This window comes from Labeo rohita, chromosome 18 (genome assembly GCF_022985175.1).
Source record: "Labeo rohita strain BAU-BD-2019 chromosome 18, IGBB_LRoh.1.0, whole genome shotgun sequence".
Taxonomy (NCBI): Eukaryota; Metazoa; Chordata; class Actinopteri; order Cypriniformes; family Cyprinidae; genus Labeo; species Labeo rohita.
The window spans coordinates 32,584,814-32,608,541 of record NC_066886.1 but is presented as its reverse complement, the minus strand read 5'-3'; the positions used below and the strand labels follow the sequence as shown (position 1 = coordinate 32,608,541).

Below are 23,728 nucleotides of genomic sequence, written 5' to 3'. Positions count from 1 at the left end.
TTTTTATATAAATCACCGATGGGACAAAGACACAGACGTTTCGGCTCAAAGGCCTTCTTCAGTGTGCTAAACAATAGGAATCCTCCACCCACTTTTTAAATCACCAATTTTGACATCATCATTTATTCACCAGTATTCATTCACTCAGGCTTACATATTCCATTTCAGTTTGGACAGTTCAGACAAAATCACACATATTATCACATCTACCAAAGTATGATTCAATATATCTTCTATTCTCACATAAAAAATATATAGAATTTCATTTTTACACTCTTATATAAACCGGCAGTTAACATAAACCATCAACAGTATTACTTTTAACAATGGGAAATTCAATGGTTAAAATCATCAGATATACATCGCCATTAATAACCAATTAATGACGATGTGGAAATCTCTTCCACAGATTATATTAGTTTGAACAATTATGATTTGGAAAACAGAAAGATCCAACTCCTCATTCATACCATTTTGAGCTGGTGATTTGAGTTTATCGATCCAAAATGCTTCTCGTTTCAATAATTCTTTATTTATATTCCCTCCTTGTGATCCAATAACTTCCTCAATACTTATACATTCCGATTGTTTGATGTCATGTCCCAGTTCATTCAAATGTCTGGATACTGAAGAAGTTATATCTTCACTGTAAAAAATAAAAAACACAATTTGTTGAGTCAGCTTAAAATAATTTGTTACCCTGTTGCCTTAAAATTCAGTCAACTAAAATAAGTTTAGTCAACTTGAAATGTTAAGTTGTACTAAGTAACAACTTATATATTTGTGTTTGCTAAACTTAACAGATGGGTAAGTAATGCAGCTGCCTTAAAATTTTAAGTTGACTCAACTCAAATATCTAAGTTGTCACTTTGTATAATTTAGCATTTCAAGTTGAATAAACTTTTTTTGAGTTGACTAAACTTAAAATTTTAAGGCAGCCAGGTTACAAATTATTTTAAGTTGACTCAGCAAATTGTTTTTTACAGTGTACTTGATTTATGTTCGCTGATAATTTCAACTGACGCAAAGATTTCCCTATATATATATTTTTGACAAGGACATTTTAACATATAGATCACATTGCAAATTGAACAGGTAATACAAAATGTAATTTTAAAGCATTTTTGTGTTGCTGGACACATAAACTCTTTATACCTTACTAAATTCTGACATGCAGCGCAACTTCTGCACAGGAAGCAGCAAAGCCAACTTTTTCCTCCTTACTACATCTGAATTGACCAGCATATATATATATATATATATATATATATATATATATATATTCAAAATATCTGCAAAATATATGTTAAATATATTTTAACATATATTACATAGAAAATACATAGCCTTAAAAAAATATTTTGAGCAAATGCAAAATGTATTTTATATTATATTTTGTATAATATAAATATATTGATTTAAAATACATATATATTTTTTAAATGGTTATAACTAAAGAAGGGATGCACCAATGTATCGGCCAATAATTGGTATCAGCAGATAAAAGCAATTTATTGGTTGTTTCTTGTGTTGAATTTAGGGCTATCCAGGTTAAAGCGATAATTACACATTAACACAGCACCATTAACACGGACCCTGTGAACCACCCATAAAACCACGCAACATGATGTATCACGTCTCATATAATTATCAAATGAAACAGCTTGTGAACAATATGTAATTTAATGTTGTATTCGCCTCAGGAATGTTTTTCAGTAAAACACCAGAGGAAGCATATTTACTGTTAATTATTTATGTATGTACGAATAAAAGTTTTTTTTTTTTTTTTTTTTTTTTTTAATAAATACCTTGTGCAATTATAGCTTTATTGTTGATTTTAACCTCTATTTTACCAAATGATTGTGTGCCGTGTAGTTGGGAGAGATTTTGTTTTTTGTTTTCCTCAAGAAAACTAAAGTGTCAGTGAATGGCAGATTTCATATATGTGACCCTGGACCACAAAACCAGTCATAAGTAGCATGGTTATATTTGTAGCAATAGCCAAAAATACATGTATGGGTCAAAATGATCATTTTTTATCTTTTATGCCAAAACTCATTAGGATATTAAGATCATGTTCCATGAAGATATTTTGTAAATTTCTTATCGTAAATATATCAAAACTTTGATTAGTAATATGCATTGCTAAGAACTTCATTTGGACAACTTGTTATTTTGATTTTTCGCACCCTCGGATTCCAGAATTTCAAATAGTTGTATCTCGGCCGAATATTGTCCTGTTCTAACAAGCCATACATCAGTGGAAAGCTTTATTTATTCATGAAATCTCAATTTCCAAAAATGTACCCTTATGACTGGTTTTGTCGTCCAGGGTCACATATATATTCCAGCTCACATTTTTAGTCTATGCTGACCGTGACGCACTCACACAACACTTGCACAAGATGCATATGCATAAACACTGTCATACATTCTCACACCCTAACTGCAGACTTTAGCTGCATCAACTGGTACTGAGAAAGCTTGTTGAGGCTTGTTGCAGATTGGAGTGAATATGGTGTGTGGAGCAGAACAGCACGTGTGTGTTTGCATGTGTTTTTGAGACTAAAGGTAACTGAGGCTAGTTACAGCTTGTTAGAAGCAGGGCAAAAAAATATGCTCACTCATCTACAGGAACTTAACACAGACACACAAACTACTGACGTCATAATATACCAAATACACAAAACATCTCACTACTTCCTCTCACACAGAGAACAGATGTACAGGAGCATCTCTGTGATGACACAACATATAGATGAGATACTCACAGATTTAAAAGTACATTCACTTCAAAAGTCTGATCACTGTTACTTTCTGAGCTGTTTTTGAAATGAATTTCGAACTGGTCTGGCTGTTATTTTAGCCAATGTATGAACTCATTTCCTCTTAAAGAAATGAAATGAAAAATCTCTCATTGTTTACTCACCCTCATGTCATTACAAACCTGTATGACTTACTTTCTTCTATGGAACAGAGAAGAAACATTTGTGAGAAATGTCTCAGTGGTTTTGCCCATACAGTGGAAGTCAACCACTGTACAAACAAAATATATTTTGTTTTATTTCACAGAAGAAAAAGGTTTGGAACTACATGAGAGTGACTAAATTATGATATAATTTTCTCTTTTTTTAAATTACAATGTTACAATATATATCCATTATTCCATCAACATTTTCATTTAGCCTACATGTAGGCTACTGTAAGGTTGGAATTGTATTTTCTTGCCCCCTGAAATGTATTTCTATTTAAAAGTATATTTCATTCAGCTTCACTCATTACATCAGATATTTGGCCTATATTTAAAATAGAATTTTACTTCTTTCTCTCTTTTTTTGCCATATTTTTGAAGCAAAATCAAATTTGCATGGAAAGTAGTTGCATTAGAAATTAGGCTTGTCTATTTTTGCCTGCTTAAACTGGATTGCATTAGGCTTGTGAATAGGAAACATACTTTTGACGTGTTTCAATGAAAGTAAAAGAGGTCCATTGCTAATCAAGTATTTTCTTCTGAAGAAAGAAATTCTTACAGATTTGGAACAATATGAGGATGAGTAAATGGCCACAGATTTTACATTTTTAGTTGAACTATCCCTTTAAGTTGATGTGTGTCAATGCAGAGATGAGACTTAACAACTCCATTAAACATTTTATCACAACACAGAATAAGTCCCAGAAATTCAGGCATTATAAAATCAGACACATCCTGACATTCTCATCATGCTGAGCTTAAACATTTAACCTCCTGATCCTGCAACATCAGGCTAATAAAAAACTTTGTTATGACTTGACAAGAGAAGAAGATCTGATACTGATGTAAGTAAGAGCGACATTATGAATGTCAGTCAGGAACGGTGTACTGATGTGGATTAATAGCTTAATGTCTAATTAGTTTCAGTCTCTGATCTGAAGAAACAACAGACACATGTCCCTCAGCAAACAACAGGTTATGAGCACTGAGCAGAATATCCCCAGCACAGACAGCTGTTATCAGAACCAGATAAGAGCAGCTAAGGTGAGCGGGAAGATGTCACCTGAGTCTAAAAGACAGATGGAATGAGAGAAAATATATGACATTTTCTCGGAGAATGAGATCCTAGAATCTCTAAAAAATGAAAATTATTTCGCATATAAATTTCATGGCAATGAGTCAATAAATAATGAGCTCGAATGTCATTTCCTGTCTTCAATCTGTTGGTTCGCACGGACGCTGACATATCCCTCTGGAAATTACCTACGGCAGCGACTATGAATATGATTATGTCTATCTGAGCCACGGTGATAGCTCAGTACATTCATAATTAATGTAAGTGTCAACAAAAATCTCCAGTTCTTGTGCCATAGTCTTAAACCGTATGCACATCCTGTCTGCAGCTTCCTGTTGGGATATAAACACGAGGTCTGAGGAGAACTGTGTTATAGTAGTAGTCTGAGTAGAACAGGATAAAACAAACAGTTCTTTTTTTGTTTTTTTTTTTACTGTACGAGGGGGTCATGACTGTTCGGAGGATGTGTTCAGGTCAGGGACAGGGCACATTCAGAGGGTGGTTGACCGTAGTTATAGTTCATTGACCCAGAACCATGACACTTTACATTAATCAGAATGTAATCAGAATGAGAACACACTTTAGAACTTCCTTATTTTTATTGGGCAATATTCATGTTGTAAGATAAAAGCTGCTGCCAACACTAGACCTCCGACTGAGACTCTGACTCTGACATGCATGTCATAATCTATAGTATCTATCTATCTATCTATCTCTCCGTTCGTCTGTCTGTCTATCCAACCGTATCTATCTATCTATCTATCTATCTATCTATCTATCTGTTTCTTCTGTCTGTCTTTCCATCTGACTCTATCTATCCCTCTGTCTGTCTGTCTATCCAACCGTATCTATCTATCTATCTATCTATCTATCTATCTATCTATCTATCTATCTATCTATCTATCTATCTATCTATCTATCTATCCCTCCGTTCGTCTGTCTATCCAACCTTATCTATCTATCTATCAATCTATGTTTCTTCTGTCTGTCTTTCCAACTGTCTCTGTCTGTCCCTCTGTCTGTCTGTCTATCCAACCGTATCTATCTATCTATCTATCTATCTATCTATCTATCTATCTATCTGTTTCTTCTGTCTGTCTTTCCATCTGTCTCTATCTATCCCTCTGTCTGTCTGTCTATCCAACCGTATCTATCTATCTATCTATCTATCTATCTAACTATCTATCCCTCCGTTCGTCTGTCTATCCAACCGTATCTATCTATCTATCTATCAATCTATGTTTCTTCTGTCTGTCTTTCCAACTGTCTCTGTCTGTCCCTCTGTCTGTCTGTCTATCCAACCGTATCTATCTATCTATCTATCTATCTATCTATCTATCTATCTATCTATCCCTCCATTCGCCTGTCTGTCTGTCTATCCAACCATATTTATCTGTCTGTTTCTTCTGTCTTTCCAACTGTCTCTATCTATTCCTCTGTCTGTCTATCTATCTATCTATCTATCTATCTATCTATCTGTCTATCTCTCCGTTTGCCTGTCTGTCTGTCTGTTCAACCGTATCTATCTATCTATCTATCTATCTATCTATCTATCTATCTATCTATCTTTCCCTCTGTTCGTCTGTCTGTCTATCCAACCATATCTATCTATCTATCTATCTATGTTTTTTCTGTCTGTCTTTCCAACTGTCTCTATCTATCCCTTTGTCTGTCTGTCTATCCAACCATATCTATCTATCTATCTATCTATATATATATATCCCTCCATTCGCCTGTCTGTCTGTCTATCCAACTGTATCTATCTATCTATCCATCTATCTATCCATCTATGTGTTTCTTCTGTCTTTTCAACTGTCTCTCTCTATCTATCCCTCTGTCTGTCTGTCTATCTATATATCTAAATATAATACTAAATATCTAAATATTCAAATAAATTATGAAGTTGAACTCTATCACATCTGCCCTCTAAATGCTCTCTAGGAAGTAACTATCCAAAGAAAGAAAAAAGCAGGACTCGTCGTCTGCGGAGGAGTGTAATTATGGACCGTTTATTGTGTTCAGCTGTGTGAAGTGTTTTGAAGGTTTACATGCCAGAGCAGTTGGTCTCAGTAGCAGGAGGGGTCGGGCTTGTCCGAGCCTGGTTAAGTCTCTCAGTCTCTCAGAACGATGAACATTAAATCGCTGAATCATAATCTTAGACGCAAATAACACACCCTCTACTCACGCGATTTCACCAACAGGTTGTGACAAATATTATTTCCCATGATGGTATTGAGCGTGGAGTACGCCATGGGTCACTGTGGCATCGCGATCAGACATAAAAAACAAAACCGCCTTTCTGCCAAACAACTATACCAATATTTATTCCAAATCAAATTTATCTGGAGTATTTAATTTTATACTGATGGACATTTCCCTTGAAAATATGAACTGTCCAAATGAATTATACTAAACAGTATCGCACAGAAATTCAGCATGACATTATGACAGAGCGAGTTATGCAGTCTGAGTGTCAAGCAGTCGGACTCAAAGGCTCCAGACCCTCACACACACACACACTGCCCGATTAAGAGCGTGTCTGTGGCATGATGCTGGTCTGGTCTCCATTTGTCACACAAGTGTTGCACTTCCATGGCCTTGTCTCTCTGTGTGTGTCTCTCTGTGCCATCTGTGGGGGCTGGACGGTACTAAATCAGGCAGAGCAGTGAGAGTGTATGGGCTGCAGGGGTCTGCTGGCTAACCCTTCACCCTACACCCCCTGCAAAGCTCTCAGGAGGCTGGGAGTGCCCACCTCTGCCCCTCTGCCGTCAATCTCACACATACAGTAGTCAATGGCAAAACCAGTAGCAAGTAGTTTAGAAGTCGTTCACTCTTCCTGCTTAACATTCAGATGTTAACGAACAGTGCTGGGGGCGATAATGGAGAGGTATGTGTCACAAGTTTGTGAGTGTGTGTTTATGCATGTATGTAATTGTGAGGATGTGTGGGGGAAGGGTCAGGTGTTATCACTGCTGCAACCTCTGGACCCCGAGGAAGACTTTATGAAGACTCTGCATGCGTCTTGCTGCTGAAGCTTAAGAAATTAAAGATTTGAATCTTGGCCCATATGAAAGGAAAATCACATTTTTGTTAAACATATATAGTTTAATTGTTTTTTAAATGAAGATTTTGCCTTTTGACCTTGTCTCTTGCTAATGTTTATACTAAGAAAAATGTGTCCTCTGAAGTTTCTGAAGAGATCTCAATAATCTCTCAAACTGTGCTCAGATTTGCAGTCTGCAATCACAAGTCAAAGATTTCAGTATGAGCTGAAATATTTCACATCAAGTTTGTTTAAAACTAACTGATCAGAGCTTCACGTTAGCTCTGTACTATTGCAATATGTCAACAACTGACTCATTTGCTTGATTTTATTTCTCTCAAGTAATTTTAGTAGAAACTTCTGAGATAAAGTTGAAACTGTAATGAAGCATAACTGAGATCTCGATTATGTCTCATGAGCTTATGAAAGACCTACCTCTGAATAACAAAAAATCCTTCGGGAGGTCTTAGAACATAAAACTTTCACTTTTCAATTTCCTCTACCCGCTCTATTTCCCCGTCACGTCTTCACCTGTGCTGATGAGTTTATTAACAGCGGGCTCAACTAGGTCAGTGGAACAAATTCTAAAACTATTACCTGTGCGTACAATGTGTGTCTGTCCAGTACCTTGGCATTCTGAATTGCTTTTCCACCGTTACATTTGCATTTAATGTTCTTATCATTATATCTGCTCTGATTGCAGCGATGAGGGATTTAGCGACTGCTGAGGGCTGAGGGAAATATTGACTTTTATATGCTTGTGTGCATTTCACAGCAACATTTATGCACTTATAAGAGCCACAATACTAAATGCTGTTGACTGCAGTGTCTCTGCACGGATGCCAAATCCTTTAACACTCTGCTACGTTCTTTGTTTCACTATCAGCTTGGACGTGTTAATGTTCACACTCATACACAATACAGCGTAAAGTGAATCTGTAACTAATTCCTGCAGCAGCTTATGTTAATATTTAATTGATCAACAAACAATTTCGAAACATACTTTGACCATATATACCGTAAACTTCAATTTTATTTGTGCAGACATGCATATGCAAACAATAAACTTTGAAAACTTTGATCGCAGCTGCATTCAATACACAGATTAATAGAAAGTTTTCTGTGCACGCTTTCATTATTGAAAACGGTTCTGAAAGGTTGACGGTGAAAATGCACGGGAGCACTGTGTCAAAATAAATTCTATTTGCTCCTTTCCTTTTTCGCCTCGAGCTGAAAGTCAAGATTTCCTTCTAAAGAGCAGTTCCAAGGAGTGTGGTTCGTTGTCCTCCCTTCCCAAAACAGTTCTGTGGAAAAGATTTAACAAGCAGCTTACTGCTGGGGGAAGGGATCGGGAAGAGAGGGGGGCCCCTCAGGGTCACCAAGATGTGAGGGCCTCTCACATGTATACACACAAGAGATCCAAGACGTTTTATTGGCGTGTTAAAAAGTGTTTACACTGCAAAAGCATTAATAAATATTATAATACATATCTTTATATGCATAAACAGATACACATACACAGACAATAAAGGTCTCACACTCTGGCAGGGGAAAGAAAAAAACAGCCGAGCAAGGGAAAGCAGCCAAAAACCACATCTACTAGCGCTGGAGTGGATAGAGGGAGTAGAGAGAAAGAGAGAGGGAGAGGGATAGAGAGAGGGAATGGGGAGGGATCAGTTTCTAGGCTATGCTGTGGTTGGCTCTGCTGATGGATGGACTCGGGATGGATCGAGTTACACCATTTGCCGTGCATTAGTTTGTTTTTCCCCGCTCAGAACGGAGAGACACTTCAAGCTTGACTCAGAGTTGTTGCGATCCAAATCGCGTAAAGAGAATCGCGGATTCAGATGAGGTGAGTTGATTTAATAGGGGAAATGCAGCGTTGCGAGCCGGTAAAAATGGGAAAAGGGAAAAGAAGCGTCAGAAAAAAAGACTTCCTAAACATCAGAAGTACTCTAGGTGCAGCGCAGAAAATAGAACTGGGGCTATTTTTATTCACCCCGTTACGCGTTCACACCGATTCGGATTGTTTATAAGCGGAGTGACGCACGCGCTAAAAGTTCTTCATTCTGAAGAGTAGATCTCGTGAGGTAATTACTTAGATGGTTTTATTTGGTTTGGGTTGTATTGGTTTGGTTTGGTGAATGACGGGGGGATGGTACTAGAGGAGAGGGAGGGTCTTGGTGCTATTTGATCGGTGAGCTTTTGAAGATCACAAAGCTTTATCCCGAGGACGAGCTGGACGAGCCCCGCGGGCTCTGGGAATTGTTTTTGCGTGGTTCGGATAAAACAAACACATGGGGATCTTCTGGCTTTCTGGACCGAGCTGCACACACGCTGTCTGATATTCACTGGATTTAATAGCGTAAATCATTTTGGAATATAACGCGGAAAGAGTATCGTAGTCTACATGCTCGTTTGGAGAACATTCAGGTAGGATTTCTGTTTTCCTTCTCACACTTTCTTGTCACACAGATGATGGAGTATATTGCTGTACCGCAACTTTTTTCTGCTATTACACTGTTAATAACGGATTGTATTTGACATTAGTAATGAAAGAAAACAATGCCACACTGTCGCATCCTGTTGATACAGTGCGTTTATTCGATTAAAGGGAAACCACTTTTTTTGTTTGTTAAAAATATAGTGTTTGTTCTAGATATTATAATATAAATTAAAAATATAAATTAGCCTACTAAAACGGGATTTAAACAACTCTGTGGGGAATCACACAAACGTGGAAAAGAAGCTGTGATTCACTGTTTGATTCCGAATTGTTTTTCTTTTTTCTTTTTTCTTTTTTTTTTATTGCATGTAATAAACGGGATAGATGGCACAAGGGTCAGAAATTAACCCCGGCTTAGGGCTAAAATGCTACAGATATCCAAAATATATTGGCAACGTGTTGTTCCAGTGCATTTCCATGTTTTTATCTAACATTTGAAATGTAAATAATAGAATTATTATTTAAAAAAAACATGACTATTTTTATTTCGTGTCGATTTTAATTAGTTAAATCGTTTAAAATATTTGACATTGGGCGACATGTTTGTGTTTTGTGTGAGGAACAAAAAAATCGCCCTCATGAAGGTCATAAATGCCCCTGAAAATCAATGCCAGTTAATTTCTGACATTGGGTGGAACAGATGTATCTCCATAATGCACTCCAGACCCCCCCGTCCCATAGTGATGAGGGATCCAAGTACCCACAGTAGTAGAACGAGTAAGATTTAGAGTCTTCAATTCATCTAACCTTTGCCTGGGAGTTGCATCATATAATATAAAATGATATGATCTATTGAGCAACAAAACAATCTCTACTGCCTGTAGAATATGGTCCGAGGTAGAGGGAGGGAGAGAGATAGTGTTGCTGTTATTGTGTAAAGTGAGTTTTGGAGCCCACGGTCATGCATTAACACAATCAATTTCCCAGCAGAAGCCATTACCGACCCAACACTCCTCTGTTGTCTTTATGCATTTACTGCAACTCAAGAGATTCGTCACGGCTTGACTCCAGCCCTGAACGCTTTGATTCACATGCTCTGTTTAGAGAGGAGTTCAGGTCCGGTTCCGAGGGGACAAGGTTTAGTTTGAAGATGCTTTATGCTGTTCATCTGGGCTGAATCGGTCATAGAGAAACTGTTGAATGACATCCGAGAGCCCGCACATAGCAAATAAAACGAAAAGAGTTTTACACGGACTGGCAGCCTTCAGAAGAATGAATGAAATAATGAGAGAATGAGTCGTTAGAGCGAATAAATTGCACAGTTACCTCGTTTTGTTCTGTGTACACGCAGGATATTGCGCGTTGAGGCAAAACAGCTAAACCAGTCAAAACCAGCAAGTAACAAATGCAGAACAAATCCATAAAACATGAGCTAACAACTCAAACATAAGCTAAAAACATAAGGCTTGAGTGCATGTTTGTGCTGAGCTTTTGTCCCCACAAGGACAGTAAAATCTGAAATCACCTACATCTTGTGAAGCAGCCAATGTTTCACATGAGGAAAACATCTTAATAAACAACCTAAATAATGGCTTAATTAAAATGGAAAAAAAAGTGTGTGGGGGTTAGGTTTAGGGGTCAGGGAGAGAAAATATAGTCTCCAAAATGAAAAGAAAAAAAAATTGAAAATGGATAGAAGAACAGGTTCTTTGGATGTTGCCTACTATATACTGTATAGGTCTTATAACTTCTAGTGTGACCTCATAAGGGTGCTGGTCATATACGATAGTGATTTCACCCTATAGCTAAAATTTGTTTAAAAATTGGTTAACCGGTTACAACTCACCGCGTATTATGACACTCCCTGCTCTTCTCCAGCCATTTCTTTCTGTTTGACCATATGGAAATTAATGAGATACGCTGTTCTCCTAATGCTTAATTTTGTTAATTTGCCCTTCATGAATGTGTGACATCCAGTTTAAGAGATTCATCTCTTCGAAATACTATAAATGCAAACCACAAGAGTGCACGGCCCCCTTGCATTTCCTCTTATCTCTGCTGAACCTGTCAACCCTCTTTTAGAGGGTGCCAGATAAGATCTACCACTCCTGAAAATTTCACTGTGAAGCAGCTTCAGCACTTTTCATGTGGGTGTGTGAATAAAGTCAGTCACAACAGCTGGCCACATTGTGTCCGCTAAGCCCACGCCAGTCCTGCTGTCTTGTGTTCAGCCTCGGTCAGGCTTGAGTAACTGATTTAACCTTTAAAGCATGGAGGTCTCCTCACTGGCCTGGACTGAACAGACCCTGAGCTCTCTATTGTTCCCTTAACACACACACCTGGTGGAGATGGCTTTGGGAGAGTGGGGGTGGGGAGTAAGTCTTCACAGGTGGGGCGGTGACCCGTCTTGCAGCTGTGGAGTAACAAGTTGTGACTCCTCAACTGTAATCCCACTGTAAACAACTTTATGATTTCAGTGCTCTTGTGTGGGAGAGCTCTAATCTCAGCGTGAGTCTCTCTGAAACCACACGCATCACAACTGTTGGGTTGTGAAAACAGATACGGGGCAAGATCATTTTACAGTTCCAGTGGGCAGTATGACCAATATCTTATGATAGTCTTAACAATTTTTCATAGAAAAATAACTATATTACTAAATAGTTTAGTATTATTATTTTTTTAAATATAAATATAAAGATACTTAAAGCAAGATACTTAACTGACTTAATTATTATTTATGTATTAATTTATAGAAGTGTATTAGGACATTATCGTTCAGACTACAAATTGTGACAACACCACAAAAACAAAAAAAAAAATCAATATGCAATTAGTTTTGTATTGTATTAGCACAGACACTTGGCAATTTGTCGTAAATTATTAAACGCTGTTTAATGTGGTGGTAATAAATACCATCGATTACTAGGTTTAGACTTGTTCAAAGTCAGGCATACGTCTCTCTGCAATGTCACATTTCCCTATTCTTCATTGTTCTTGTATGTAAATAATGTAAAACATTCCTGAGCACTGATAGCCGGTTGTATACATCTAACATGGTATAGCACAGATTCTCTAGCAGCTGGCATGCTTTGTGCCATTGTGTGGTATATACCATCATAGTGGCCAGCTTCATTTTACAGCTTCTGTTGATTTATTCTTTTGCCTTCTTTCTCAGTGTCAGGCCTCAGGCAGACCTGCAGGGTTTGTGTTAAACAAGGGCAAAGTGATTGTGAAATGCAACTCCTCATTTAAGTGACATAATTCTCTCCTGCATCAGGACGCATAACCTTGGCACATCAGCTGCACCGATTTCTGCCATCGGGGAGCGTTTCTTTCACAAGGTTAACTGAAGCCACAGAACGTCACCGACCGGCTTTGTTCTTTTGGCCTTCACTGTCGCATTTCCTGCAGCTGGACTCTCGCGGGCGGGCGTTGGGTGGATCTGCTGCAGGCAATCTTACTGGAACGACCTGCCAACACAAGCGGCGTGCCAGCATCCCGGGAAACGCAGCCAAAAACATCAACGAGTGTGCGATTGCGTCGCACGGAGAGAGGCTGTAATGAGAGTAGCCGGGGAGCAGCTAAACACTTAACGGGTTGCGTGACTAGTCGCCTCTCTCTGCGCAGGGCCTGTCCAGGCTCATACACCGGAGGGCAAGAATGGAAAACCAAACCAAGACACTGAATAGAAAACACGTTGCGCTCGCTGTATATTGAAAAGAAATTCAAGACGGCTGACCTTTGTATGTCCTTTGTTTCTGTTTTGCATTAGGTTTCTCTCTTTGCCTAAGCCTGGTGTTTTTCGTATGCCGGAATTGTTGTGGTATTGTAGCGTGTCGGCGTAACTCCCTGTGGTGTTTCTATGAATAATGATTAGAGCTTGTGAGGAATTTCTGTCATTGACAATGAATGTGTTCCAGGGTGCTGGAAATATCCTTCTTTATTTCGTGAAGTAATATCCAGGCGGAGGAAATGATACGGCGCTGTGAAGCTGTGATTAGACTCTCAGTGCTGTATTAAACTGGGGCTTCTCTTGTACACATAGCTTAATCCATACGGTGTTTCCCAGCCCCTCCGAGAGGGCCGTTCTGCTGATGTGTGCACTTCTGTACGGATCAAGGATGCACTTGGGAAAAGAAATTCATTTGGAACTCCGTTATGATAGACACATTTTTTGACCCCTTAACCTTTGACTTCCACTGAGTGTCCAAACATTAAAGCTTTTAATCGCTTAAGCTCAGACGGGCAAACTTTATCCTTATTCTTGTCTCGTCTTCTTGTCTCTCCTTCTCTTTCTCTCGTCTCGTGTCGATTCTTCTTTTCGTCTTGTATTGTTTTTCATGCTTGTCTCATCTCATCCAGTTTGCCTTCCTTTTTTTGTATCATCTGTTCTGTTTTCATCTTGTCTCTCATCCCTGTCTCATCGTTTTTCCTTGTGTCTCCATGCTTCAATTCTTGCCTCGTTTTGCGTCTTCTCTTCTTGTCTCATCTTGTCTCTCCTTTTCTTATCTTCTTGTCTCTTGCATGTGTCATACAATCTGGGGTGTCCTTATCTTTTTGGTTATATTTTTTGTGTTGTCTCAGCTTCTCTCAGCGTCTCCTTTTTCTTATGTTGTCTCCTTTTTCTCATGCAATCTTTTCTTGTCTTCTTGTGTCCTCTGTTCTATTTTCATTTAGTGTCTCATGCATGTCTCATGTCCTTGCCTCTCCTTTCTTTAATTCTTGCGTCATCTTGTCTTGTCTGTCCTTTCTTCTCTTCTTATTTGTTCTTGTCTCATCTCATCTGTTGTCCTTCTCATCTATACTATTTTTGTCTTGTCTCATCTCCTCTTGTCTCAATGCTTCGCTTTCTCCTTTCTTTTCTTTACTACTTGTCTCATGTGCCATTATCATCTAGCCTCTCATCCTTTTCTCATCTCCTCTCCTTGGTTTAATTCATGCCTCATCTTCTCTTATTTCTTATAACCTTGTTTATTCTTTTTGCCTAATGTTGTCTCATCTTGACCTTCTTATCTTGCAATATCTCATCTTGTCTTTTTTCTTCTCTTTATGTCTTAGATATTCTATTTCATATTTTCTTTCATCTCATCTGGTCTCATCTCCTCTCCTAGCCTCAATTCTTCTCAAACCTTGTCTCTTCTCACCTTGTCTCTTCTACTTATTTTTTATCTTTTCTTGTCTTCTTTTTTAAGCTCGTCTTTTGTCTCTCTGTCTTTTCATACCTTCGTCTTCTCATATCATCAACCTTTTCTCTCTTCTCATCTCATATCAAAAAATTGTCAGAGAGAGTAATTTCTATTGATCAGATCAAAGCATGATAGCCCAGAATCCCTTGCAGTCAGTCTATAGAAATGAAGATCCATTAGGCCAACAGATGAGCAGAGAATCGCCCTTCCTTGAAGGACTGTGGATCGCATTTCATTTGGAGAATTTCCCTATTCAGCTGATCAATTGAGAACTGATCAGTCAACAGCTAATCAATAGTAGCAGGGTGGTACGAGCAGCATATGCATATTACAGCATGGGAGCAGGTGTGCAGGGCCGCTAATTGCAAAAATGTCAATACTGTATGTGAGCATGTGTGGCAAGACCGGCTCAGGAAGTGATTGAGGCCTGACTCACTCACTCTCTTTTTGCCAAGCTGTTTGTTGTCTCCATGTAAATTGTTTATATCCGTTCGGGCTTTGCTGGCATGAATAATTTGTAGCTTTATAAATATTTGACTTTACACTGCTCATTAATATGCACAGATGATTGTCTCTCCAGGACACGACCCTAAACGCAGCACGCAGACCTCTGAAAATATTCCTGTTTGAATGTCCATTTGGAGACTTCTGTGCCAGGCACAGCAAACACACTCCTAATTGTAGTACTCAGTCCAAGTAAATTGCACACATAATAGTACACAAATTACATCCTGAAATACAGTGTATGTGTTAAAGTGTGTATCAAAGCTAGCTGATAGCACAACGTTCGCTTGGTGTCTTAAGCGCTCACTTTCCACACCCTCTCTGTCTGTTTTTTGACCTTCCTCTCATGGACAGATTTTCAATCATGGTATTGGCTGCCAAATACACACACACACTAAACGATCTGCTGGGAATGAACCTGCATGTGTGCACATAAAAACCAGTCATTCTAATCTAGACAGCAAATCCTGACAGAGGTCATGCACAAAAACACCAGAGGAAGTAGTTAAAAATAGTGGCTGATGTATGTTGACATCTGCATGTGTTTGTGTGTGTTGCAGGTAACATCTACATTTGTGCAGTACAGGAGGTTTGTGCCCTCTGTGCCAGCGATGGGGTGGCGAGAACTGACGATTGACCTGCTGCTACTGCTGCTGGTGGTGTCCCATCTGGAGGCTGTGAGCTTTCCTGAGGACAATATTCCTTTAGACGCTGTGGACCGACACTGTAAGAACCAGCAAACATCATACTGTTTCTGAATTGCCCCCACCTAGATCTTTATCAAGTTCTTTAAAAAACATACAGGCGTTTATTCAACTAAAATCAATCTTGACACTGCAGGCTTTTAGAAAGTAAACTGCTGTAAAGCACTTTTTTTTACACTCTCACTAGTGCATCATATTTCCCATAAACAACTCAAAATAAGTTTCCCTTTCATTTGTCTTCCAAAGGTGAATCTCATAATTGGCATGTATTCTGAATACACGCAATTAAATAACATAGTCACACTTTTTGTATAATGTAACAAAACTACACTTGGGCACACAATTAAAAAAAAAAAAAAACATTCTAAAAAGGTTTTTTTCTTTTTCACATATTTTTATGTTTTATGTCTCATATTTTATCCTAAATATTTACTTTATTGACACTTGATTCATCCGTACACTAGTAGCTAAATTTTCTGTGGTGGACATGACATCACAAATGAAAGAAATATTGAACATTTTAAGAATATTAAAATATAGAAATAAACAACATTATAATAATAAAACATACATAATAACTTGGGACAAAATTAAATCAATGAAAGCAAACACAAAACCAAATTTGAAAGGTAGCAAATATAAATTATGGTAAGGCATAGTAAAATGTTATGAAGTAATCATTTGTATTAATATCAACCTTTGGGATATGAAAGTCACTGTATTTGAAGAAACAGCCATGCACGTTCTTTGGAAAATGACATATGCAAATAGTCATTGCATTAGTGCTGCTGTGCTCTGCAGTGAGAAAACACTACAACATGCTGACAGTGCAGTCACTGGACGTCAATGTGGGACTTGCTGGTGTAATATTCATTACTTTAGCAAAGTCTTTTTTCAGGGCAGTTTAACATGCAGTTGCCACAGCCGATCAATACGAACATCGATCTCTGTTGACGCTAATACTGAATAACAGCTCATCTGTTTGTTCCGCAGATGCACGACAGTACCCAGTGTTTCGTGGACGCCCCTCTGGCAACGAATCTCAGCACAGACTGGACTTTCAGCTGATGACCAAGATACATGATACACTTTTTATCGCGGGCAGGTACGTCAGCACAGGATGTGGAAGCGAGATCTTCGACCGTTTGATCTGTTCAGACAGTTCAGACGAGCTTGTTAATGAACAGTAGAACTATGAGTAGTAATTTGTATGTAAACTGTTTCTCTCACTCTCTCTCACAGGGACCAGGTGTATTTAGTTAGTCTGAGAGAGTCCTACAGGAACGAGATTATTCCATACAGGGTGAGTTCACAGTAAATTAATTTATGACCACAGTGCTCTTGTCCCAACGAGGTGTGACACAATAAAGCACCAAGTGATAAAAACAATCTCTTGTTAATCTAAGTTCCAATTCCAATGAAGCACTTCTTGTAAATCACTAGGTTTCTGTTTCTGTCCTTCTGTCCCCACCCATAGTGAAATCTTATTAGTCCAAAATTGGGCTATGTATTAAAGCTATAGCTTGAATATCAAAATATGCATACACATTAGTCATTACTCGTTGCTGGAATCTGTCTTAAAAAGCAGTGTAGAACATTGAGGAAGTGAGGAAACATGTCTAATGGTGATGGTGTGTGTTGTCACAGAAGCTGACGTGGCGGTCGGGGCAGGCCGACAGGGAGACGTGCGCCATGAAGGGAAAGCACAGAGTCAGTCCTGCACCTTTTCAGCATAAATCAGCTGCCGCTGGTTCTGTCGTATTTGCAGCACTAAAGCAAACATAAATCTCACTATCTTGTCTTCCTTTCAGGACGAGTGCCATAATTTCATTAAAGTCCTGGTTCCGAGAAACGATGATCTTGTGTTCATCTGCGGAACAAATGGTTTCAACCCCATGTGCCGTTACTACAGGGTAGGTCACGTTGTTTATAAGGACTACGTGACTGTCTGCTTGTTGTTTTGCTTTTAATAAGTGACTGGTTAATGCATATGGGAGCAGTTTTACAGTACTAAGAAGATAAGAACTTTGGATCTCTATATAATTTTTTTTTATCTATTTCCCTCTCTTATTTAGTTGGATAACTTGGAGTTTGATGGGGAAGAGATCAGCGGTTTGGCCCGATGCCCATTTGACGCCAAGCAGACGAACGTTGCCCTGTTTGCCGGTATGAGAGCTGTCAGGATAATGAGGAGGATGATGAATAACTTTGCCATGAATTTTAAAGGTTTTGGATAAAATTAACGCTCCAATGAGAGCCGAGACTGATGTTGCGCATAAATCAGAAGCCGCAAGAATGTCCTGTCTTCTCGCCAGCTATGTTAGTATACAGACAGGAACGGCACAACCTGGCAAGAATTAGTGCAGTGTGATGTCACATGTGCGTGTGAATGTGTTTGAACAACCAAACACTGCAAAAAACTCCTATTCAGCATTTTTGTCTTGTTTTCCAGTTCAGATATCTTGTTTTGAAGATCAAACTCACTCTATTTAATGAGATGCTTAAAAACAAGAAATTGTATTAATTAGTATTATTTAGATAGCAGAATTTTTTTTTAGTACCTGGAACATATAAAATGACATAAAAAGCAAAAAGTGCTATGAAATAACTTGTTTATGGTATCTTGCATTTAAGATTGTGAATGACCAGAGTGCTTCTACGTTTGCCGTTTGGTCTAAATAGACCTTTCCTCTGAGATTCGTCTCGCTTTTCCATTTCGTTCCTGGTGTCAATAGGCCTTTAGTGTTCTGTGAACGTGTGCTGAATTCCAAAGACATTACTTGAGTTGTATGTAATTGCGAAAATGCAGCTGAAGTGTGTTTTAAACTCGCGTATTTTTATGTCATAGATGGTAAGCTGTACTCAGCGACGGTGGCGGATTTCTTGGCCAGCGATGCTGTGATTTATCGCAGCATGGGAGATGGTTCTGCACTTCGCACCATCAAGTATGACTCCAAGTGGTTAAAAGGTACTGAAGTTCTTGCTTGTCTGCTTCATGTGCATTCTAGTCGTACATGTTGAACCCAGTGCACATTTAACCTATAACCTGTAACTGTACCTTAAAGAATTGGGTTAGTGAGGGAGAACATAAAATGGCGGGTGTTGATGTAAAATCCAGCTTCTTGTAGCACAATCTAGGTCAACGCTCAGCCATTCCAACAAAAACGCATAAAAATTTAACTTGAGGTCAGCAGCGGAGATGCTAATGCTTGTGTCTCTTTCTTTTCCAGAGCCACATTTTCTCCACGCCGTGGATTATGGGGATTTTGTCTACTTCTTTTTCAGAGAAATCGCAGCTGAGCACAACAACTTGGGAAAGGTACGACTTGCTATGTAATGCGCAATGCTAACAATGCTACGGATGCTAAAGTTACATAAAAAGTAATGTGATGTACCATGGTATAGTGATGCTATCAACCCGTGGTTTCTGAACCGTAATAATGCAGTTCTGATTTGTATGTTAATGTAGTATTCATGGGCTTTTATTTAGAGATGAGTGTTTGTCCCAGAGGGTCAATATATCATCCGTTGCCTCAGGATTTACCTTAAATTGGCCCATATAATGACTTCTTTGTACCACAGACTAATGAATATTTAAGTTTAGTTAATATTGCAGTCAACACCTGCATCCAGAGCAGGTTTTACAGTGGTGAATTATTAAGATGGTTACATGGTGCTAATTCAAGCCCTATAGCACGTTGCAGTTTTGTTCTACCTAAGAGAAAAAAAAAATATTTCTTGCGTATATTTAGATTCAACTTAGCCGCCGGGGAGATAGATCTATTATTTAGAGAGGGATGCTGAGTTTCTCCTGCTATTTTTCTCTCGCTGCAGGCGGTTTACTCCAGAGTGGCTCGGATCTGTAAAAATGACATGGGAGGGTCTCAGCGGGTGCTGGAAAAACACTGGACATCTTTTGTTAAGGCTCGCCTGAACTGTTCCGTTCCTGGAGAATCGTTTTTCTACTTTGACGTCCTTCAGGCTATTACGGACATCATCGACATTAACGGGGTGCCTTCTGTGGTTGGAGTTTTCACCACCCAGTTGAACAGGTAAAGCTTGTCACAATCCTTTCCACAAAATCTCCACATGGAAACAGACTGAACAGCACTAATGCCGCCGTTTCTGATATATTTAGCATCCCTGGCTCAGCGGTGTGTGCGTTCTCCATGGTGGACATTGAGAAAGCTTTCCGTGGCCGTTTCAAAGAGCAAAAGACGGCAGATTCAGTGTGGACGCCATTTCCTGAGGACAAGCTGCCCAAGCCCAGGTTGGTGCACGCACTAGTGCGTGACAGGCTAATCATTGCGAGATTAATAATTAACAAGCGATAATTGGACATGCTGCATATTTAACCTGTGTGTGCAGTGGCCATATGGAGGCGGGTATAGATTTACAGACATGTGGCACATGGCTTTTTGCCCTCTTTCCCTCAACCGGAACTGCATGTGTGTGCGTTTTGTCTTTTCAGACCCGGCTGTTGCGCGGGACACGGTTCAGCAGAGTCTTACAAAACCTCCATCGAGTTTCCAGACGATACCCTTCAGTTCATCAAGTCACACCCACTCATGGACGCCTCAGTCCCCTCCATCGGAGACGAACCGTGGTTCACCAAAACAAGAGTCAGGTACGGGCACAGTGCCATCATTTAGCCCAGTCTTAAAAACCTTGATCTGACACTCTCGCTAGATTTGCTGCAACCAAGACTTTTGACTAACAGCACAGTCTGTCCACTTTGACAGAAAAAGCCACTAGCTCTCTTTGGTTTATCTGAAATGATTACATTTCATAATCAGAAAAAAAGTTGATACCTGTCAGATTACTAGCACAGATTTTCACATAAGACATAATTGCATAACAACACATTGAACAGTTAGACCCAGTGTCACCTGTTAAATAAGTATCAGGTAAACATTTTAGAACCCGCCCAGCAAAGTGTTGGTTTCACGTTCTAAACAATTGGAACACCTAATTTACCAGTTCAGGTCTTGATAGATGTTTCACGTTTCAACATGTTTTGTCCTGTGTCAGATCAAGTTAAGCTGTTTGAATTCAGGCGTTTGTAACTGAAAAGCAGCCCTGTACTGAAGTGTTTTTCCTTCTTTGTAGGTACAGGCTAACGGCACTCGCCGTTGATAACACTGCAGGACCACATAAGAATTACACAGTGGTTTTCATTGGCTCTGAGGCAGGCATTGTGCTGAAAGTTCTGGCCAAGACGTCCCCACTGTCTTTAAATGACAGCGTCCTGCTGGAGGAGATCGATGTTTTCAACCAAGCCAAGTATGTTCTTATCCTATAATTATCTTATGATCGGTCTCTAGATGCATTCTCTTTGTCTTTAAATTGTGGAAACTTATTTGTAGACACCAGAGTCATTTTATGAAGCAGTCTTGGCTATATACCCAGAAACGAGTCCCAAATTGTCTTTTTGTGACCTGAATGAAAGTTCTGGATCCTTTCAGATGAGATTAGGTCTGTTTAATGCGAAAGCAAAGGTTTTCACTTTTCCTCGTCAGCGTGTGGTTGTTTGTTCTCTTTCTGCTGAACTGAAGAAAGCCGTGACTGACAGATAGATCCGATAACATGTGATTTATCTGTTCTTCACCGTCTCCCTCCCTCTGTTCTATTTTTCTCCCAGGTGTTCATCCAGCAATGAGGACGATCGGCGAATTCTGTCTTTCCACCTAGATAAAGACACCCACACACTCTATGTGGCCTTTTCCAGCTGTGTGGTCCGAATACCACTCAGCCGCTGTGAACGACACAGTTCCTGTCAAAAGTGAGTCCTGAATGCAGCTTTGTTTATACAGGCAGCAAAATCAATTTTTTGGCACATCCAATTCAAATACATCTCATTTTTGTTGTATGAAGAACAAGAAACCTTCTTAACCATTGTGTGGTGTGTTGATTTTCCATATTGTGTAGTTATAAACATTTGTTTTTGTGTTGCAGGTCTTGTATTGCTTCTAGAGACCCATATTGTGGCTGGATGTCACATGGAGCTTGTGAGCGTATTCCTGCAGCTGTGCAGTAAGTAATTCGTGGAAATAATCAGATTTATATAGAAAATGCAAGAGGGAATCACTGAGAATGCTAGGAACTGAATGATTGTTACTGGCAACCGATTTCCTACAAAGCTGAGCTAGATTCTCTCTTTAGTTATCAGTTGTCATTTCCACTGTTCTTCTTTACAAAACCTACATTTAATGTTTTGATGCCTGAATTCACTAGCATGAAATTCTAGATGCTAGTTGTAGTTTATTTTTTTATTTATTTTTTTAATAGCAGACAAAACTTAAATCCTCCGTAAAAACGTAATGTCTTATCACTCTTGTTTTGCAGAACTGGTTATGAGCAAGATGTTGAATACGGCAACACGGCTCACCTCGGCGATTGTCATGGTGAGCTCATCAACACGTGCCCTTCTCTGAAACATCCGTTAGAACTGTAGTTGTGACGTCAATAACCCCCTCACACTCTCAGCTGATGGAAATTAACACATATCACACAGACATCATACTAATTCCTCTGACAATTAAACACTCACATGTTCACACATACATTGTGTAGGTCTTAATATTATAGAAACATACACCTGCAAGTGAAAAAGCGATACAGTGTAAACCAGAGGAAAACAAACACTTTTTTGATTCTTTTGTAATTTAATAAAAACAGTTTTAGCGTTTTTATAATTTAAAACTTTTATTTTTGTTATTTTATGCTGATTTCCTGTTCCTTTAATTCTTTTAGAATTTTTGGCCACTACATCAGCGCCAGATTTCAAATCATATGGCGACCCAACCTCTGGTTAGTTTCCTGTACTGCACTGATTTCCTTCCTTGAGTTCATCTTTCTCCCTTTCTTTTCTCCTCTACTGCTGCACCTACCTTTATTCCTGTGCTTTTCATCACATCATCATCATCATCATCATTATCATTATCATTGAGAGGCACCTGATCTCTCAGCACCAGCTTGTCCATCATTTCATTCATTCATTCTTTTGTTCTTGCATGGAAATGTACTTCTTCCACCTTATCTCCCTGGGCTATATTGTCGTCTCCTCATTCTATTAGAGATAATCTTCATCCTTTCCCTCCTCTCAGGCTGAAATTTTCCTTACCTGAGACTCTGCACGGCCATTACTTCCCTGTAATGGTTCAAAACATCAGAGTCAATCTCTAAAGACTAACCTCTATGAATTGTATAAACTGACATATGACAGTCCTGTCAGTATGCACTAACCCCGATCGTTGCGTTGCGCCTATCATGGCCTCCGATTTTATAACCGTTTGTTTGTCGCTACAGACATGGAGTTGCCATCATCGTCAGTCACAGTGCCCGCGACCTCTGAACCCATACAATCACCCCAAACCATCCCCACTCAGATTCCCCAACTCTTTGGCTCACGGAAATTTGTGCTCCACGATGACCCAGCCACTTCACATTCTGTTGAGCATATACCAGGTGTGCTGGAGGGTAAGGCCTTGACCAGAGCGCTCTGCGCTGCTGCATGGAATTCTGGGTAATAGCTGCTATTAGCGCTGCTAGTCATCTGAAAGAGTGCATACATCTCTGATAGCAGCCCATTCCTTACCAGAATGGCATGATAAGCAATTCTGCAGGCGGTCACACAACATTAGCAAAGTAGGGATACAGACTCCAAGTGCAAGTGCTCTTGAAAACTTTCAGGTCAGCACACTGTCTTGTTGTCTTGAAGTGTACTAAGATAATACAGGCAGCTATATTCAGATTCCATCAGCGTGTAAAGCTTTTTATTATTATTTTCCCTACTTTTT

General features: G+C 39.1%; 1 protein-coding gene and 1 long non-coding RNA gene across 8 annotated transcripts in view; one reads left to right on the top strand and one right to left on the bottom strand.

Moving 5' to 3' along the window:
* LOC127180538 (uncharacterized) overlaps positions 1-23,728 on the bottom strand; it is a 105,291-nt gene that overhangs the window by 53,448 nt on the left and 28,115 nt on the right. The gene's annotated exons all lie outside the window — the stretch shown is intronic.
* The window catches only part of sema6dl (sema domain, transmembrane domain (TM), and cytoplasmic domain, (semaphorin) 6D, like), a 108,028-nt gene that overhangs the window by 80,088 nt on the left and 4,212 nt on the right, over positions 1-23,728 (top strand). The window contains exons 1-18 of one of the 7 annotated variants that reach the window (XM_051134621.1): positions 8,788-8,941; positions 15,786-15,951; positions 16,923-17,034; positions 17,172-17,232; positions 17,577-17,639; positions 17,741-17,842; positions 18,005-18,095; positions 18,778-18,897; positions 19,160-19,248; positions 19,764-19,981; positions 20,068-20,199; positions 20,401-20,556; positions 21,039-21,212; positions 21,571-21,711; positions 21,885-21,962; positions 22,275-22,333; positions 22,683-22,739; positions 23,238-23,396. In XM_051134621.1, coding sequence (XP_050990578.1) covers positions 15,837-15,951; positions 16,923-17,034; positions 17,172-17,232; positions 17,577-17,639; positions 17,741-17,842; positions 18,005-18,095; positions 18,778-18,897; positions 19,160-19,248; positions 19,764-19,981; positions 20,068-20,199; positions 20,401-20,556; positions 21,039-21,212; positions 21,571-21,711; positions 21,885-21,962; positions 22,275-22,333; positions 22,683-22,739; positions 23,238-23,396 — 1,927 coding nt within the window. In that variant the 5' untranslated portion in view covers positions 8,788-8,941; positions 15,786-15,836. The other 6 variants (XM_051134618.1, XM_051134619.1, XM_051134620.1 and 3 more) reach the window with 6 other exon arrangements.